The 21,484-nt window shown below is 35.0% G+C and overlaps 1 protein-coding gene across 1 annotated transcript in view; it reads right to left on the bottom strand.

The window, feature by feature from the left end:
* CEP128 (centrosomal protein 128) overlaps positions 1 to 21,484 on the bottom strand; it is a gene marked incomplete at its 3' end in the record, with an annotated part of 415,333 nt that overhangs the window by 230,853 nt on the left and 162,996 nt on the right. The window contains exons 15-17 of the mRNA XM_082649309.1: positions 20,659 to 20,835; positions 15,729 to 15,788; positions 557 to 749 (exon numbers count right to left, since the gene is read on the bottom strand). Coding sequence (XP_082505435.1) covers positions 557 to 749; positions 15,729 to 15,788; positions 20,659 to 20,835 — 430 coding nt within the window. The remainder of the gene's footprint in view (positions 1 to 556; positions 750 to 15,728; positions 15,789 to 20,658; positions 20,836 to 21,484) is intronic.

The raw sequence follows: 21,484 nt of genomic DNA, 5'->3' as shown, positions 1-21,484 counted from the left end.
GAAGCCCCCGCAATGAGAAGCCCACGCACCACAACGAAGAGTAGCCCCCGCTTGCCGCAACTGGAGAAAGCCCACACGCAGCAACGAAGGCCACCCAACGCAGCCAAAAAAAAAAAGGAAGAGTAGGATTTTTTTTCTCATTTACTGATAATATCCTTAGCACCTATAATAGTACCAAAGACAAAATAGACACAAAGTAAATATCTGTTGAATGAATTAATGGGTATTTTACTGAAGTAAAATATAAATTTTGGCATTTTACCAGGGAAGAACAAGCATGTCTTAGCAAATTAGCACTTGCAAATGGACAACAGACACAAATGCTATCTATGTACACAGGAGGGATACAGTAGCTGAAGGAGAAATTCTCAAGGAGAAACAGTTTTCTCTTCTAGACCCAGAAATGAAGATAAGGAGACAAGAGACAAGGAAAGGAGACGAATTTGGAAATTCTGTAGTTCAAACCAGAGCCAAGAGAAACAGAATTTTTTTCCCAAACATAAGATTCCACAAATATAAACAAAGAAAAATAAAAGAGTAAGAGCAGTTAACACACCTCTCTTCTCCCGATGTATTTCTTCCAGAAGCTGCTCCTGTCTTTCTATCTGTTCAAAGAGACACTGAAGCTCAGCCTCCTTGTTTTCAGTCATGTTCCCGAGTTGTTGTCTGCACAACATCAGCTGGTGCCGTAGACTTTTCTCTCTGTTTTCTCTCTCTCTCAGTTCCTCACAGAGCCATTGAAGTTTAGTCTAAAAATATGACAGTTATATCTAATTTTTTTAAAAATCTAGAAAACAGTAGCATTCCAAAACATGAGAAAGTCATGATAATCTGAATTTAGACAATAACTAACAAATTTAAGCAAAATTTTAAAAGACCCATAATGTTTTAATTTGCATAATGGTTTATATCAGTTAAAAGTTGGTGCAGAAATGATTTCCTTGGATTTTTATAAAATATTTGGTATACTCTATCATCTTTGGAAAGGCAGTACTACAGAAAAGTTTGGCCTCCTAAACTTCCAAGTGTAATACAATTAACCCCCTAATTTGATATATAAAGCAGTCTGGTACAAGCATTTGAAGATCCAAAACACCCCATAATAGACCTAGAAACTGGTTATGAAGGGAATTTTAGAGATTAAAAAATAAGATAAAATTCCTAGTTTTGTTTCTAAAAATGCATATCCCCAAGGGTCCAGCTAATCAGGTAGAGAGAGAGATTCTGTATGGCATGAGGCAGATAAAGTCTGCATTTGTCCACATTTAAAACTAGGAAATTCAATCAAAGCAACTCTCTTTTCCATGGACTCTAACCTCACCAACTCTAATACTTAGATATTTAAAACAGGGATGAGAAAAGAAATCTTTCTTCCACCTTCAATAGAACAGAATTTCAGTCGGGTCTTAGGACCTTCCCAAGTGAGACTATCATCCAATTTCTAGTTGATTTTAAATAATCTAAACAGTCTTCACCTCAAAGAAGCAAAATAGGGGAAGTCATGAACTAGAAGGGAAAATGAGATTAAGCAAAGGGACAATTTCCCTGAATAGCATGAATCCATAAGCAAGAATGTTCTAGGCCTCTAGAAGTCTAGAAGGTTCTTAGGACATGCCCCAGTATATTAAAAGTAGCTGTGATAGAATTAGCCTATGATGAAGCAGAACTGGGATATGGCCCTTAGACCGGGGTCTCCCCACATACATCAGCTTTCAAACATCCCCAGAAATGAAAAACAAGGCAGTTCCTTTGGTCAGATGGTGACATAGAACAAAATACTGTCATTAGTCAAATTATGCATAAATTATACACTTATATTGTAAGGTAACAAATGTATAATATGTTGGGTGAAGAAAAATGGAAATCATGCTTATAAAGGCATGATTTATTAATAACAAAGCACTTTTGATCAGACCAGAGCTTATGTTAATGAGGTGGCTTAGGGTGGGGCCCCCAGATAGCCTCCGTAAGGGGCTGATCATTAGAGAGTTGAAACTTACAATCCTACTCATCAACCTCTAAGAAGCGGGGTGGGGGACAGGCAGGGGAGGACTGAAGATTAAACTCTATAAAGACTCCTGAACAATGAGATATGATGAGCTTCCAGGTTGGTGAATACATCCACATGCCAAAAGGGTGATGCACCCAAAATTCCAGAGACAGAAGTTCAGTACTAAGGACCCTTTGGGACCTTGCCCTATATACCTCTTCATATGGCTGTTCATATGCATCCTTTATAATAAAGTAATAATAGTAAGTCAAGTATTTCCCTGAAATCTGTGAGCCATTACAGCAAATTAATGAACTATGGGAACCCCAATTTGAAGCCAGTTCAGATAGAAGTGTAGGCAACCTAGGGACTCAATACCTGTGACTGGCATCTGAAGGTGGGGGAGGGGGAGTCTTGTGGGACTGAGACCTTAAACAGCAGGATCTGCACTAACTCTGGGTAGTTAGTGTCAGAGCTGTAATTAGGTTGTAGGGCACCCAGTTGGTGAATGCAAAAAATTGAAAAATTACTTGATGTGGAAAACTCAAACTTCTGGAGTCAAATATGTTGTGAGCAGAAACATCATAATAGTAGGTATTTCACAGGAAGGGCAGACCACTAGGAGTTTTCATCTTCACAGCTCTGATTTGCACAAGCTAAATTCTTGGTAACTGCAACAGAAATACTGGGAACTCCCTCCTCCACCAACTCTCCACTAATAGGGTGGTCACTCTACTGCAGACAAAGCAAGCTAAGAACACTGAAGTCTCAACTGTAATTTCCCCAGATTGTTTATAAGGCTTCAGTTATGAATATAACTTATGAACAGATATTTTTAAAAATCTTCAACAAAATACTAGCAACCAGAATCCAGAAACATATAAAAAGGTTTTTACAGCATAATCAAGTGGGATTTATCCCAAGAATGCAAGGCTGCACTAATATCTGAAAATTAATTAATGTAATATGCCATATTAGTAAGAATTAGGGACATAAAGCCACATGATCATATCAAAAGGTGCAGAGAAATCATATGATGAAATTCAACACCCATTCACGATGGAGACATTCAACAAGCTAGGAATAGAAGGGAACTTTCTCAACCTGATAAAAGACATTTATAAAAACCCCACAACTACTATCATACTTAATGGAAAAAGACAATGCTTTCTCCCTAAGATCAGAAACAAGAAAAGAATATCTGCTCTCACCACTTCTATTCAACACTGTGTTAGGAGGTCATGGCAGGGCAATTTTGCAAGAAAATGTAACAAAATATATCCACATTAAAAAAAAAGAAGTAAACATATTTGCATCTTTTTTGCAGATAACATGCCCCTGTATAAGAAAATCCTAATGATTTCACTAAAAACATATTAGAATAAAATAGTTCAGCAATGTTGTAGTATATGAGGTCAATATACATAAATCAATTGTATCTCTATATACTTGAATGATCAATCCAAAAATAAAGTTAAAAGTCAACTGTATGTACAATAGCATCAAAAGGATAATATACTTAATAATACACCTTTAAAAAGAACTGCAAAACACACTCTGAAAATATCTGAAAGAAAAATAACTCTACAAAACACTGTTGAAAAAAACTTTTAAATACCTAAATAAATGGGACCATATCCCATGTACAAAGATCAGAAGACTTAATATAGTTTAGACAAAAATACTCCCCAAACATCCTACAGATTCAATGCAATTCCAATCAAAATCCCAGCTGGCTTTTTGGAGAAATTGACAAGTTGATCCTAAATTTCATATGGACATTCAAGGGACCCAGAATAGCCAAATAAAGTGTTGAAAAATAAGAACAAAGTTGGAGGACTCACTCTTACCCATTTCAAAGCTTACTACAGAGCTACTGTAATCAAAACAGTGTGGTACTGGCATAGGATAGACATATAGATCAATGAAATAGAATTGAGAGTCCAAAAATAAAACTATACATATACAGTCAACTGACTTTCAACAAGAGTGCCAAAACAATCTGATGAGGAAAGAATAGTCTATTCAACCAGTGGTGCTGGGACAACTGAATAGTCACATGTAAAAGAATAGAGTTGAACCCATACCTCATACCACATAAAAAAATTAACTCAAAATGGATCAAAGACCACATGTAAAAGAATAGAGTTGAACCCATACCTCATACCACATAAAAAAATTAACTCAAAATGGATCAAAGACCACATCTAAAAGAATAGAGTTGAACCCATACCTCATACCACATAAAAAAATTAACTCAAAATGGATCAAAGACCTAAATGTAATTGCTAAAAATATGGCTACAAAATAAAATAAAATAAATAACTAAATAAAAATTTAAAAATAAATAAATAAAAATATAAGACTCCTAGAAGAAAACACGGAAAAGTCTTTGTGACTCTGGTTTGGCAATCATTTCTTAGACATTACACCAAAAGCACAAGCAACCAAAGAAAAAAGCTGATAAGCTGAACTTAATCAAAATGTAAAATATTATGCTTCAATGGTCACAAGTAACAAAGTGAAAAGACAACTCACTAAACAGGAGAGAATACTTATAGATCACATATCTGAGAAAGGACTTGTATCTAGGATATGTAAAGAACTCTAATAATAAATTAAAAGATAACAAATTGAGCAAAAGATCAAAATAGACATTTCTCCAAAGAAGATATATGAATGGCCAATAACCACATGAAAAGATGCTCAACATCACTAGCCATCCGGGAAATGCAAATCAAAACCACAATAGAATTCCATTTCACATCCAGCAGGATAGCTATAATAAAAAAAAAAAACCAGATGATAACAACTGTTAGTGTATATACAGAGAAATTAAAATTCTCATATACTGACAATAGGAATGTACAATGGTGTAGTCAGCTTGGAAAAACAATCTGGACTTTCTTCAAAAGCTTAAACATAATTACCGTATAACTCAGCAATTCTCTCCTAGGTATGTACCTATGAGAAATGAAAACACACATTCACACAAAAAACTTGTACTCAAATGTTCATAGCAGCACTATTCATGACAGGCAAGAAATAAAAATAATAGAAATGAACATCAACTGGTAAATGAATGTGGTATGTCCATACAATGGACAGTTATTTAGCAAGAAGAAGTAAAGTAACGATACATACTACAACACAGATGAACCTTGATAATATTCTGCTAAATGAAAGAAGTCAATCATAAAGGATTGCATATTTTATGATTCCACTCATAGGAAATGTCCAGAACAGACAAATCTATAGAGATAAAAGCAGATTACCTGTTGACTAGTGCTACAGGGAGGGTGGGATGGGCAGATAAGGATGTGATGGCTAATAGTCCAGATTGTCTTTTTGGGGTGATAAAAATGTCCTAAAATTCATGTAGTGATGGCTGCACATCTCTGTGAATATACTAAAAACTACTGAATGGTAACTCTAAATAGGTCAAATGTATGGTACATGAATTATATCTCAACTTAGCTGTTATGTAACAAAAGAAAGAGAGAGAGGGAGGGAGGGAGGGAGGAAGGGAGGAAGGAAGGGAGGGAGGGAGGAAGGGAGGGAGGGAGGAAGGAAGGAAGGAAGGGGAAAGTAAAAGGGGATAGATCAACAAAGCTAAAATTAAACCTCCCTGCAGAGACGAGATCTCGCTGACCTGGCTTTAGTACTTGCTATACAATTTTTAGGCCTCTGTCTTGTCTATATGTCACTAGATAAATACAGGAAGTCCTCAACTTAAATTAGGATGTGAACTTCCAATTATGACTTCAGAAATTTAATTAAGTCTGCTTCATTTCCCAATATCCACCTTGAAATACTATTGCAAATAGAAAAAGAGAAAAAAACTTCCATAGCACAGAAAACATGGTCAATTCTGCCAGATTAAAGGAGCACTTTCTACTATAACATTCCACTAATGCATTTAGGAAGAAAACACGGTGAGGGTGAGGGATATACCATCATCCCCATCTAACCACAATATGAGAGACAAGGATGTGAACCGGACTGCTCTTTAGAAAGCATACTCTCTATGTAGAGTGGAGCAAGTATCGGAGGCTGGAAGTCAGGAGGCTGTTACAATATTCCAAACAAGTGAAAATGGTAAGGGTTGAGCCAAAATGTACGTATTTGGACTTAAATGTGAGGGGGGTAAGGAAGAGAAAGGAATCAGTATTGATGGCCAATTTTTAGCTTAAACTGAAACAGGAAACCTAGAAGAAGCAATGATTTAGGGGTTAAGAAGTTAACATTAGGATGAAACATATAGAAGTTGTTAGGAACAAAAGATACAGAAGCGTAGATGACTAATTGGATATCTAATTATATATATATAGCTCTTAAAGCTCAAGAGATATGGCCAAGAGATACAAACTAAAGAATCAACAGCCTAAAGGAAGTTAACGGCATAGGAAGAGATAAAATAGCTCATAAAGAATATCTACAGAGAAAATAGAAGAGGGTTTAGAAGAGATAAACACAAGAGAATTTCAAAATAAAATGGAGATGTAGATAGAAAGTCGGGAGGAAAATACAAGAGTCTGGGGTGATAGAACCCCAAAGGAAGAAAATACTACAACAAGGTGGATATCCTCAATGTCAAAGACTCAAAAGGAAGGGACAGGTATATCTAAAAATATACATTTTTGTCAAAAATAACTGCAGCTCAGCCCACTAGATCAAAATAGGACTGAAAGCATGAACACCAAACTGTTTATGGTGATTATGCCTTTATACCTACAAAAGATGAGTGTAAATATCGAAATTTTATTCTCAATATTGCTATATTTGTTACTGTTTATTTCTCCATTTAGCTATGTTAGTTTTTCCTTTAAATATTTAGGTGCTCCAACATTGGGCACATATCTACAATTGTTCTCTCTTCTTGTATTGATTCCATTATAATGACCTTCTTTGTCTCTTTTTATCATTTTTTGTTTACAGTCTATTTTGTCTGATATAACTAGAGCTACCCTTGCTTTTTTCGTTTTCTCTTTTTTTTGGGGGGGGGGTGGGTTACCATTTGCCTGAAATGTCTTTTTCCATCACTTCACTTTCAATCTATGTGTACCTTTAAGGCTAAAGTAAGTCTTTAATAGGCAGCATATTTCTGGATCTTGTTTTTTCCTATACATTTGGCTATTCTATGTCTTTTAATTAGAGAATTTAATCCATTTACAGTAATTATTGATAGGTAAGGGCTTACTATTGTCACTTTGTTAATTGTTTCCTGGATGTTTTGTAGGTTCCTTGTTCTTTTTGATTCTTATCCTGCTGTCTTTTTTGTGTGTGTTTTGTTGTCTTCTGGTATCAGTAGGCTTTGACTTCTTTATCATGTTGTTTTATGTAATTATTATAGGATTTCCCCTTGTGGTTACCATGAGGCGTACATAAAATATCTTAAATGTGTATCACCCTATTTTAAACTGATAACAACTTAACTTCAATAGAATGCATAAACTTTACACTTTTACTTCTCTTCCCCCTCACATTTTAGGTTATTGCTGTTACAATTTACATTTTTTTAAAAAATTCTTTAACTAAGATTGTATGGCTATATGTGTGTGTGTACAGTTAGTTACAATCTCCAAAATGAGAATGTATTCAATGCACTAAATAATAAAAATTATTCTAGACAATTATTCAGTAAGTTTGATACGGGTCAGTTGGAAAATGATTCTAAAACATTACTACTTAAGTCATTAATTTATTAATTGATATTAACTAGGAAAAATAAGGAAAAGCCTATGCTATCACTGCTTCTATATTAAAACTACAATCTGAATCTGTAGACCACACCTTCTATTAACCTCATCAATCTTTGCCAGCTCCTCAAGAAAAATAAATAAAATGAAAAGCTCCGGTGACTATCATATTATTATTGGTATGATGCACGGAAATAAGGGAAAGGTTAGATGTATAGTTTCTGGAAAAGATATATTTTCAACAAAGTCTTTTTGCTGTTTATTTGGCACCTCAAACATACACACATCTTTATTCTTGTATGTTAAAGAATTTAATATAATAAACCCTCAACACATTTTTCAAGAATTTTATAATAATATTCTTCGATTAAAATCTCCTAGGGAGTTTCCAAAACAACCAACATACGTGCATGCGCACACACACCCACACGCACATTACAGCTAGTTTTGCACATCATGAGGCCCTGACACATGTAATTAAATGAACAATTAGATGCTGTTAATTTTTTTTGGAAAGACATAGCACCTTGCATCTAAGTAATAAAATAAAAAAGAGAATGGTATCTTGAAAACAGAAAAAATCCAAAGTTCTTTTATTTTAATATATTAAGAAAGTTTAATTAATATTCAAAAGTAACACATTTAGGACCTGAACACTATCAATTTGAATTATAAAAAATACAATCACAAAGAGGAAGGGCTGAAAGGATGTACATACAAAAGCCCTGATAACTCTATGCCATGTAGGCATGGTCCTAAACAGCAGCTTTCAGATGCTAATCCCCTCAGGATTAGTCTAAAATCAGATAATTAATATTACCACAGATGGCTAGGTATTAGAATATAAATTGATGTATTAATATGTTGGAGACAAGTAAATGAAATAACCTTGACATACAGAAGAAATACATACATGCAAGATGAAATCTGAAACAGATTAACCAGAAGGAATGCACTTAAAAAAAATCAAATATGGATTGATAAAAGGTATGAGGTTCACAGCTGAACATAAAAATCCTTGTGAGGAAAGAGTAAAAGGAGTCAGATTATTCAACCTCTTATTTACAGGAAGACCAACATGTTCTAGGACCAAGTCCCTATTAGATAATATTATAGGAGTTAATTTCATTGGTTTACATCAGAGACATCAAATGTACATGCTAAAGGTGCCAGATAGGAAACATCTGTAAAAGTACATAGAAAATATGTTCTCTTTTGTTTTTCTTGAAAAGTTCAATTCAGGCTACTATGTTACTATTTACCATTTTGAACCACGCATGGATACAAGAGATAAATCCAGTTCTCTTCAATCGACTTCAAAAAAAATAATGTGCAAGCCTAAAGATAACATCAAGTAATACTTTTCTTCCATATTGGGAGTCAACAGAAAATGATGGTGATTATGTCAAACGATAGTTAACTATACTAAGAAAGCTTAATGAACAGTCAAAAGTAACACATTTAGGACCTGAACATTATCAATTTTGAATATAAAAATGCAACCACAAAAAAGAAGGGCAAGAAGGGCACCACATCTAATGTGGTGTCATGTCCATGGTTCTTCTTCTTAACTCTGTTTTCTACCACAACGGAATGAAACCCTAGTGTTATCAGATCCTCTGATATATCAAAAGGAAAACAATTTCATGTTGCAATAATACACTTAATTGAATTTTTTAAAATGTTCATTACCAAATCAATTTTTTTAAACTCATGTGGTCCAAACAAAATGAGTCCCTGGGGATCACCAGCTTCAATCATCTGGTTTAATCTGTTCTTTCCCAATGATTTAATGGCAAATTTAGAAAATACCTTCACATTTCTTTTTCATAATGCTTTCCTTATTCCATCCCAGTCTTTGGCCCGTGTTCACCACCGTTGCTAAGAGATGATAATAAAAAAACAATTCTGTTTTGTCATAACAATAATCCTACTGGTTCTGATAAAAACAAAACAATAACAAAAAATTATTTGCAACAAAGCATTAATCAGGTTTGATCTGTGTTACGGACTGAATTACATCCCTCTCAAAATCATATGTTAAAGCCCTAACTCTCAGTGTGACTGAATTTGGACACAGGGCCTTTAGGGAAGTAATTAACGTTAAATGAGGCCATAAGGGTAGGGCCCTAATCCTATAGGGCTAGTGTCCTTATAAGAAGAAGAGACACTATCTGACTCCTAACCTTCAACTTCTCCAACCATACCGCTAGCCCCCACATGAGAGGTGGCCGTCTACAAGGCAAGGAGAAGTCTCACCAGAAACCAACCCTGGCAACGTGATCTTTGACTTCTAGGCTCCAGAGCTGTGAGAAAATAAATACCTGTTGTTTAAGCTACCCAGTTTTGTTATGGCAGCCCTAGCAAACTAATACAGTATGACCTATGGCTCCAGTTAATTCCTATTGAGCCTTTATTCCACTGCCATACAAAATTAAAAATAGGTTATAGTTAGATGCTTGATATGAATTGAATAAGTATCAGAATATATTATTAATCCTATGAAACAAATTAACTTATGGAAATTTAATCAACCAATAATCAATTAAGAGAATCAGAGTCTGTTAGAGAAACACCCGTTATCTATCATTCATTAAGTATCTTGGAGAAACAGCTTGGAACACAGTATAGGAATAACTTTACCAATTCCAAACAATAATTAGCTGACAAGGCTATTAATCACAGTGCAAACACCATTCTATTAACCACTCACAAGAGCATCTTACAGATTACATAATAGGCTCATTTGTTTAACTACATCAACAAGTATCGCTAAGTAAGCCAAAATAGGGAAAGAATTTCTAAATAAGGTAGTTTTTTACCTTCTTAGTTGACAGCTTGCAACTAGGTGGGAATATTTTGAAGTATCTAGTAAAACAATCAAAATGATCTTTTTAATCTGTAAGAATCCTCTAATGAGATTCACTGGAATAATATACCGAAAGTCACTAAGGAGTGACTCAAAGCTAAAAACCAAGGAAAACAGAAAATTCAAATAAAAGATTATAGTTGACAGAGTTAGCAATAATATCAGGAACCATAATTTTGCTGCTTTTAACTACTATGCTTCCTTCACCAAAACTCTAAAAACAATTTTGAGAGAAAATGCTTACGTAAGAACCAGAGATAAAGAGGATGGCGACTCTTTAAAATGTGCTAGATCACCAAAACAAGAATTAAACCAGAGCTGCAAAGTTCAAATCTAAATCAACCTCAGAATATAACTTTCAATTATACTTTCTCCACTTTTCTGCTTGGTTTGAAAATAATCTGGAAGAAATATACCCATAATCATAGTACATATTAAAAAATACAAAATGCTTCCTCCAGTTAAGCTGAGTGTGTTCCCTGTATACTACCTAAGGATATTTCCACCACGTGAATGAAGATACCTGAGTATTTGTATCACATTTTGATGTCTACACTGGAACGATAAAATACTAGATGGTCATTTGCATCCTTCAACAAGAATTAAATACAGTAGGTCTAATACTTCTCACACAATAACTGTTTTTAAAAAATCCACATCACTAAAAAGACAATATATAAATGTAAGGTTTATATTCAAGTGTAGGTCACACAGTAGAAAAAAACAATGGCACAGAGTTCAGAGATCCAGGTTCCCAAACCCTTCTCAGAAACTAGTTTTATGTCCTTAGATAAAACTCAAAACTCCCAGGACCCGTTTCTCATCTACAAAATGAGAAAGTCAAACTTCACAATCTCTAATGCTGCTTCAGTTATAATGCAAAAACAGTAGGGAAAAGCAAATGCTTGTCAACGCGTGAAACACGTTATATTGATACTATAAAAAGTGTGACTCTTTGGGATGATACCAAATAGGATAATATAGGAAAATCCCCAAATAACTTGGAAGTACATTTCTTATTTATATAATCTTAAAATTTACAGTACTGATCAAAGAAAACCAATATTTGAGAACTGACATATTTACTGAAATCTAATCTGCTTGTTATTTATTCATTGGTGATATTTAAGTTGAGGAAGCAACCTGAGTAGGAAAATGCAGCAAGGCTAATTACTCTCTAAAAAAAAATATTTATTGAGCATTTAGCCAAGCCTGTGGTAAGCAATAAAGATGCAATAGGAACAGGATAGACACAGGTCTCCCCTCATAACGCTTACAGATTAAAGAGAAGAGTAAATGGGAGTTTCAATACAGTGGGATAAAGGCCAAGAAGGAAAAGATCTTCAGAGCCAAAGAAGCATATAAATTCTCCTAAGATACACCTCTGTGCATCTTAAGAGAATAATTAATACCAGACTCCCAGAATTAAATGTGCTCTCTAAACAAAAGAGTACTGAGCCTCCTGCATTGTGCTGAAGAGCAGTTGACATCAGCTTTTTTATTCACTATCATAAAATGATAAGTTAAGAGCTGGGATCAAGAGTGATGCTTGCTAGTATTGTGGTTCCATCCTGAAAGTGAGTGCCTGATGGCTCTAGATTTGATGATTTGTGCCTACTTTCTCACTGCAAGTGTCTTAGCTACTTCTCATTTCTGTCCATGATTTGAAGCTAAACTCTGCTCTATGCCTTTGTCCCTGCTTCTCTTTAGGCATTCCTGCCCAGATGGAACTTTCTGGATATCAATCCCTGTGGTGGAAACTCTTCCAATACTTCTGCTAGCTTGCCTACCTAGGACCCTGCATGTCTGTCTATTCCAATACTAACCTTTGACTGTAGTCTTCTAGTTTAAATGGAAAATCCTGGACACCTCCTTCTCCATCAGCCTCTGACATAACATTAAACATCACTTGCATATTGTCACCAAAATGTTTCTTCAGTCTGTCCCTTCCTCTGAATCTCTACAATTTCCTAAATTCAAACTTTCACCCTACCTCAACCAGAGTCCTGGGTCTCACTCAAAGACCTCTTAACTGGTGTTCCTGCCTTTGGGCTTCCCACCTCTAATCTACCTTTCACATCACTATCAGAGTGATGCTTCTAAACTATGAATACGAACATTTCACTCTCCTGTTCAAAACTCCTTCATGATTCCCCACTAAATGCAGAGCTGACCCAACCTTTGAAAATGGCATACAATGCTCTTCTTGATGGATCTAATCTCTCCCTCCTTCTGGAGCCTCATCCCTGACATTCCCTGACTCGCATTTCCATACTGTATGTAGTACTGCCAAATCACTTGGGGTTTCTTTTGCATTTATCATGCTGTTTCTCTTCCAGGCCATTCCTACAACTGTTTACTCTGTATGCATGTTCCTTCCTCTTTACCTGGCTGGCTTCAAGATTTATCTGCGACATCAGCCTCCAAGGCAGCTTTTACATACCTCTGTTACAGCTCTTACATATAATGTTGAAATTATCTACATAAGTGTCGACTTTTCTAGAGAAAACATGTTCCTCAAGAGGAAGGATCATTTCTTTAATTCATTCATTATATCCACAGCATGTAATATAAAATTGGGGCATAGTAGCTACTTAGAAAATTCTCTGCTAAACTGAATAAAATTTGGCCTCTGTATGCCTTGTCAGGATTTATGATAAACACAAATCCTTTACCTATGGGAACTCCTTGCATAACTTAACGACCACCTCAACCCTCTTCCTCCCTGCAGTGTATTACTCTTACCCGTTATTGGTCATTTTATCTATGAACCTGGTCCAACTCTTAGTTGGGTTTCATGTTTATGTTATGTCACCAATGCCAACCAAGCAACAGTGACACAATTCCCACCCAGTCCCTTAGTTCTTCTACAATTAACACTAAAAGAAGAAATTCATTTGGCAGATTTATGAAAACAATTACCAAATGCAATCAGACGTCCTTCTAATACAGCAAGATGTCAGCATGGACTAGCTGAATAGCAATTCTACTTTCCATATAGTTTTTGTCCTTTGATGTCAGATCTTATCTTCAATACTTATAGAGCTGTCCAGTCATAGTTCACAGGAATTACAGTATTGTAGCCCATCAATAACCTAAGCCATCTTTCTAGTAAATGGAGTCAATTCCTCCTTAGTCAGTTGGTCAGCGTAGTATTGCTTATCATGACCCTTTTACACTATAGAGGAACAGTTGCCTCATGCAGTATTAAAACTTGTCTGATCGGAAGTTCAATCCCATTAAATGATAAGGGAAAACGGCTCACTCGCTCCCAAATTAAAGAGCTATGATTAAGAGTCATCTCTGGCTCTCATAATTTAATTGAACAACAGCAGTGAAAGCTTTCTGTTCAGAAATGATAAAGATTTTAACTTGAAAGAAAATTCCAAGTACATTACTCTGTTGTCAAAATTGTGGAGTTGGGAAAAAAAGAGAAATTCTTTATTAATGCACAAGAAGTTTCTATCTAAAAAATTCTGAGACAGCAAAACATGTCTATTCTAAATTTACTATACAGGTAGCATAAATACAAGTTTGCATTTGGTTCTATCAAAAATGGTTAGGTATACACGGGATCACTGTATTTAAAGTAGGAGAGAAAATTTTATAAGGCTGAGTAAATTTCAATGTTCAATCATAATACTGTTAGTTTCTTATTAAGAATTTTTTTTTAAAGAGGCTTCTCTAATGAATATCTGGTTTTCAAAAGTGAACTCTGTTTTTGCACCACCTCCCACCTGTACCTTACTCACAAATCTCAGGGCCTTATCTGTGTTGACTCAAATATTCATCTTCTTGCCACTGTTATACTTAGCCAATTAGAGTACTTCTACATATTGTGTGTATGACTAAGTTTAAACATTGTATTTTTGCAGAAGCCTTCTCTGACATGCTGGCAGTGTCATACCCTCCCATCCTCCCAACATGAACACCATAGTTCTTCCTTCTTCTGTGTTCCTTTGTCAATGTTTACATATTTCTATAACAATATAAAACACTTTATGGATTTCTAAAATTTGTTTACATCTACATTTTCCCTATTAACTTTCACAGCTTGTTAACACTTAATATCCCCAATGTCTGTATACAAAACAGTACTCAATCAACAAATCTTGGTTGAATGAACAAAGACTTTAAATGGTAATGCACATAATAAGAAGAATGTTAATTGTGAATCTGACATGGCATGTAATACATTTTCCCACTCTTTATATGGCACTGAGAAAGTCACATACCTTCTCAGAAACCTCACTTTGCTCATATTTTTAAATAAGGATATTGTACAAACGTAAAGTTTCTTTCTTGCAATAAAATCCTAAGTTGGACCACAATTGGTGAGGTTTATAGTACAGTTGGTTTTCTTATAGAATTTAAATGGGATGGAAGATTTTAGTAATTTAAAGCTGAAAAAAAACTATTCTAAAAAGGAATGCAAGTGCTTAAGTATTGATAATTGAATAAACAGGTATCAACATCTTATATGGTCATAACTCTATATATTTAAATTAGTGAATTTCTAAGTTGATTTGCTCTATGAAGATAGCTGATGACTATCTCACAGTGTAGAAGAATCTTCTTTGCTAAAATGAGCAAATTGTTCAATGTATTTCTTTTTGGTTACCTTCCACTAAATTTAAATCATAATGCCAAAGAATCATGAAGCAGTGAAGTTATCTTCAGAACACAAAGTTTACCCCTCCCATTTTGTAAATGAGAAAACAAGACACCCAGAGAGATGAATGATTTGCTTGAGCCACAAAGAGATTTGGCAGGCTTTGAGCCAACCCTCCAGAATCAGAATATAAGTATATATGTGTACATGAAGGTTGGTTACAGCTGCCCTGACCTTTGTGCCCCTCCAGAGACAAGGCCTATCCCAAGGAAAAGGCAGAGGAATTTGTCTCTCCGACAGTCTAATTCTGTTATTTCAACAGTTTTACTTACTGTCATTTATTCTCTCATTCCATGCCTATATATTTAAGCTAATTTTTAAATGTTAAACTAAAAGAACATGGAAGTTTCTGGAATGCATTACAATGATATCTTTCCTAGCAATGAAGTATTATGCTTTCATATGCTCAGTTATATGTCAAAATATATGACTAGCCCAAATAGGATGACTTGAAGGTCATAAACATTATGAAAACTTTAAGATTCAAAGATTAATTACCTTGCTTTCTGCTAACCAGCGATGTGGGTCATAATTAATATCAGGACCAGATGAAAAAACCTACAAAAAAGAGGAAATCGTCTATTAGATTTTTCTCTGAGGTGAACTTACATAAATGAAAATTCTTCACCATTACACCCAAAAGTTTAGTGTCTAAAGTTAAGGGTTTAAAAAGAAGAAAGTTCATACCAAGTATGAAACCAATTCCAAACCATTATTTATTTAACATGCCTATTTATGTAAGCATGTATCCATGTATGTATGTATGTATGTATTGACAGTAAATATTTAGCTCACATAGAGAGACATGAATCACCTTTCAAGTGCTATTACTGCTTGAATCACTGAGTCTGATTCCATGGAGTTCTGCATGGCAAGCAGCCTCATTTAAACCAATTTATTTCATTTGTGTTTGTTTCTTTTCCTCAGTTTTGTTCCAGGTAATGTATTTCACAGTGAGTTAGATGTAATTACATAGAATCCTAATTCTTTGTCTCATTTTTCCTTCTTTAATTTTATACTATGCGGGCCATTTTGTCTCATTAATGGTTGTGCAGAACTGACAGAACCTAATCAATATGACTTCATACCAACATCGCTTTGTAATTCATGATGGTAACAAAATTCTACCTTCACACCAACTCATTTATAAAATCCCTTGTCCTCTGGTTCTGCCTTATTACTGATAAAACTACACTCAAAGGTTGTCAATGACTTCCTAATTTTAAACTAGGAATTTAAAATTATTCCTAAATATAAAATATTCCTAAATATAAAATTATTCCTAAATTATTCCTAAAACTTCCTAATTTTAAACTAGGAATTTAAAATTATTCCAATGACTGCCTAATTTTAAACACAAGTTTTTCTCAATGCCTACCTTCTTTGAACTCTGTGCTACCTATGATATTTTTGCATCACTTTTTCCTAGAAATGTTCTGCTTAAAAATATCCTATCCCTTTGCAAGAGATGTCTATTCCTATTCTCAATACTTCTATACTTCTTAATGTGTGTGCACATCATTCCTCTAAGGAATATCATTAGGTAATTCATTTAGACATATAATGAATGCATAATGAGTGCTGACCACATGCCATATACAAGAGTGTTATATTCTTATATCCAACCCTTCCCTCATCCATGTTTCTCATTATCTAAATCTCACTCAACTCTTGTGTCTTGCCTGCCTTTTCAGTGAGATTTCCCTTAATCACTCTAGTCCATAGTGTTTTCTTCCTCTTCTACCTCTGTACCATGTTGAATATTTGTAAACATCAATTTATCATTGATTATGATGTTTTTATTATTCTTTTTCATTGATCTATGTCATAGTCTCAAGTCTTCAGTGATCTAAGGTATAGTGCTCAAGATTAAAGTCCAAAATAATTTGAGATAAGTACAATGTTCATATTTTGTGACTTGCTTTACAAATTTATATATAGTTTAGTATTTAAGAACAGTCACTTGATCACTTATAAGTGGTGTGACTTAATTCCTCTAAGCTGTAGGTTACCATCTGTAAAGTGAGTAAACTACCTCCTCAGGCCAAGGTATAAATTAAATAAAATGGGTGTTAGCACAGTGTCAGGCATACAGAACACCATTATCACTACTAACTGCATATCAAGATATAAGCATCAATAAATACACTTCAGGGCTTCCCTGGTGGCACAGTGGTTGAGAGTCTGCCTGCCGATGCAGGAGATACGGGTTCGTGCCCCGGTCCGGGAAGATCCCACGTGCCACGGAGCGGCTGGGCCCGTGAGCCATGGCCGCTGAGCCTGCGCATCCAGAGCCTGTGCTCCGCAACGGGAGAGGCCACAACAGTGAGAGACCCGTGTACCACAAAAATAAATAAATAAATAAATAAACAAATAAATAAATGCACTTCAAAGTCTATTATGACAAGAGCACTGTAACAGGCATTTGTCATAAAAAGATTAGAGAAACAGAAGCCATATACATGGTAATATGAGTATACTACAAAAAAAGCTCTACATAATAAGGACAGCTATCATTAGTTGAGTATCTACTAAGTGCAAGATACTTCACACTATGATGTGCACCTTCTATATCTATTTTTACTTTATCTTCATAATAACCCAACTTATAAATGGGACATGAATTCTTAGAGAGAATAGAGATTACATAACTCATCCAAGGTCATATATTAACAATCTGAACCCACATCTGTCTTGGTCCAAAGCCTATCCTCTTCATGCTCCACAAATAAATGCTAAAACCAAGTGTTAGGGGAAAAGCTCTGAATTATCAAAGATTGGTCAATGAAAATGTTGTATCTTTAATTCAGACACTTTTCTAATTGCTTCATAATAGTGGTGGTTTATTAAGTGTCTAACCATAGGTTTTCAATCACTGCATGCACTTACTAATGTGGAATAAGTAATAAATATGGCACTGAAAAAAGAAAATATAATTAGAAATAATGCCAATATTCCCAAAGACTTTTCTCAGACTCATTTGCTGCATATCTATTATGCAATCCATTCCATAGACAGTCACTTTCTACAAAAAATGGCTGAAAATTTCATGAGCAATATTTCAAAAATGAACAAATGACCAGGAATAATTGGAATTATTCCATTTTTGAAAACATTTTACAAGGACCACCGATCTCTCCTATATTTCTGAACTATAAAGCAAAGAATCAATTTTATTTTAACAAACACCTTGGTGGTTTCTGTGAGGTGAGAGCAAGTGTTATGTTCTTGAGTATTCCTCTTTTTTTTTTTTTTCAATTTTATAGGAATCAAACAACAGAAGTTATTAATGGAAAGAGACCCACAATGAAAAAAAAAGAATTCTTAAAAAAAAATCTTAATAGAATTTCCATTCTTTTAGATTTACTTTCCACCCATCACTAAGACTGAATTAGTCTTTCTCTAGGGGAAGAGGTGTAAAGACCTATTACCACAGTCACTGCATTCTTGAAAGCCTATTAAAGAATAGGGTACTTTTCAGAATATTGGAAGGATAATTTGAACCTCATAAAGAAATAAAATATTTAAGCCATCTGCTATCTGCACACTATGTTTTAGCCTGTAATTGGCCATAACAAGGTTTATATATCTTATAACACAATCCAAATGTTTCCATTTTTACATCACTACTTGACTGAAAACAAGCCATCCTGACACAAATTCTTAAATACAGAATAAATACTGCATTGTTAATCTGTGCATCTTTGTGATAAAATTAGGATTTCAAGGCTTTAAATATATGTAAACAAGACAAGTCCTAAATAAAGCATCATTCGACAGGGAAAAGAATAAACCAGCATTATAACAGGACTGAAAGTTGGTTTTCCCCTAAAGCCAATTACTTCTCATACTTGGCTCAGAGTCCTCTCAAATTGACGTCTGAGCTTTTTAAAAAATGTACATAAAAATATATATTGTAGAAATTCCATCAACTCCACCAAACTCTACCAGCTGAAATATTTCTTTTAAAGTTGAATCCTAAGGCACAAGTGTAGAATTATCACTTGATTTTCTTTAAAACATTACTTAAGGAAAAAAAAAAAAAAGATGGGCAGGAAGAGAGGAACAGCAGGAAGAAAGAGGGGAAAGTAGTTTAGGGAAGAGTATTTCTTTTATTAATTAATTTATTTATTTAATTTTGGCTGCATTAGATCTTCGTTGCTATGCGCGGGCTTTATCTAGTTGCGGCGAGCCAGGGCTATTCTTCGTTGCGGTGCATGGGCTTCTCACTGTGGTGGCTTCTCTTATTGCAGAGCACGTGCTCTAGGCGCGCAGGCTTCAGTAGTTGTGTCTCGCAGGCTCTAGAGCACAGGCTCAGTAGTTGTGGCACATGGGCTTAGCTGCTCCGCAGCATGACGGATCTTCCCGAACCAGGGCTCAAACCCACATCCCCTGCACTAGCAGGCGGATTCTTAACCACTGTGCCACCAGGAAAGTCCAAGGGAAGAATATTTTATATGAGAAAAAAGATGAATGACAAAATAAGAAGAAGAAACATCTGAAGAGGTTTAAAAAAACCTTTATGCATAATATCATAATTCGAGTGCTGTCATATCATCAAATGAAATAAATACGGGGTAAATGATGGGCTAAATTATAATGTATTCTGGTTATACCATATTAAAGCACTGCAATGCTCTTTGTATGTAACACAGCAGTACTAGAACCTAGAGTCAAAAGAGGTGCTTACCTTCAAGGAATTAAGAACATCCATGATTAACATGTTTTTATTTATCATTTCACTAGGACTACATATTGAGTAGCAATAAGCCATTTTAAAGATAGGAAAACGAAAGTAAATGTAATTTTTTTAAATAGGGAAGGCAAATAGCATAGTGGTTACTTGTTTAAGCTCCACAGTTGGACACCCGAGGTTTGAAGTCCTAGTTCTAGCTTTTGACTAGATACGTGGCCAGGGGCAAGTTACTTAATCCTTCCAAGCCTTGTTTTCTCTTTTCTAAAATGGATTTAATCTGAGTACCTAAAGGATAGAGTGGTTTCAGCAATTAAGGGAAAGAATGCATACACCGGTACTTACTTACACGGTATCCGTAATATAATTAGTACTCAAAAGATATTAGCCAGTAATATACTAACAACAACAAAAATAACCAGTGATAATAAAAAATTCAAAATCCAGGCTTCTTCACTCGAAGGATTTTGTTTTAGTCAGAACTGCTGCTTCCCTTGTAAGACATTTTCTTTTACAGAGTGAGATACAGGCAGTTCAGTGGAATAACAGCATACTATCTCTTACCATGAATGTACAATAGATAAAATAGCTCATTCTAAAAAATGCAAGATATTATTTTGTTTCATAAAACTCTCCGGAATAAAAATGTGACTACCATGTAACCATGCATTAAAATCTTCTTATAATTATATATTAGGAAACTAACTGAAAGGCACAATGAGAACTCATAATTACTTTCAATTTCTCCATTGAGTCCCTGGAGAAGGTTTTACAAGCTGCATCAATTTCCTTTCCTATCACACCAAGAATAGATTCCTGTTCAGTCTCCAGACAAAGAAGTTGATCCTTGAGCTGCAATCTGGCCTCTTCCATCCTCCTTGAGTGCTCTTCTTCATTGTTTATATGTTTTTCCTAAGGCATTGATAAGAAATAAAAACAGAAGTTAATTATTAAGTGGAGACAAGAAACACATGTAGTATCTGTACAACCAACTCAAAGAAGCGTATTAGAAAACAGCTTTCAATTAATATTAGTAAAACACTAGAAAAGGCAAAATGTCAAATAAGACAGTGCTTCTTCATTTCAGGAGGAAAAAAAAAGTGTTACTACTACCTTTACCTCATTAAAACAGTTTTTTAAAATGTCTATGTTTTCAAATGCAGTTACACTGCATAAATGCTTTGAGTCATGAAAATTTGATAGAAGATGGAGGTACTTTTCAAGTAAGCAAATATACTTAATGAAAAGGGGTTTCTAAAGAACCCTTTAAGACAGGGGTCCCCAACCCCCAGGCGGTTACCGGTCCGCGGCCTGTTAGAAACCGGGCCGCACAGCAGGAGGTGAGCGGCGGGCGAGTGAGCAAAGCTTCAAGTGCCGCTCCCCTTTGCTCACATTACCGCCGGAACCATTCCCCCTGCCTCACATCTTGCACGAAAACGGTCCCTGGTGCCAAAAAGGTTGGGGACCGCTGCTTTAAGAGATTACAAGGACTTAGGGGCCCCCCTAGACAAAACAATTCTCAATCATTATGATTACACAATTTAATTCAAAATTTATTAGA

Source organism: Grampus griseus, assembly GCF_964374135.1.
Source record: "Grampus griseus genome assembly, chromosome: 2".
In the NCBI taxonomy this organism is placed as follows: domain Eukaryota; kingdom Metazoa; phylum Chordata; class Mammalia; order Artiodactyla; family Delphinidae; genus Grampus; species Grampus griseus.
Note: the sequence above shows the minus strand (reverse complement) of the source record. Positions and strands in the feature narration are given on the sequence as shown.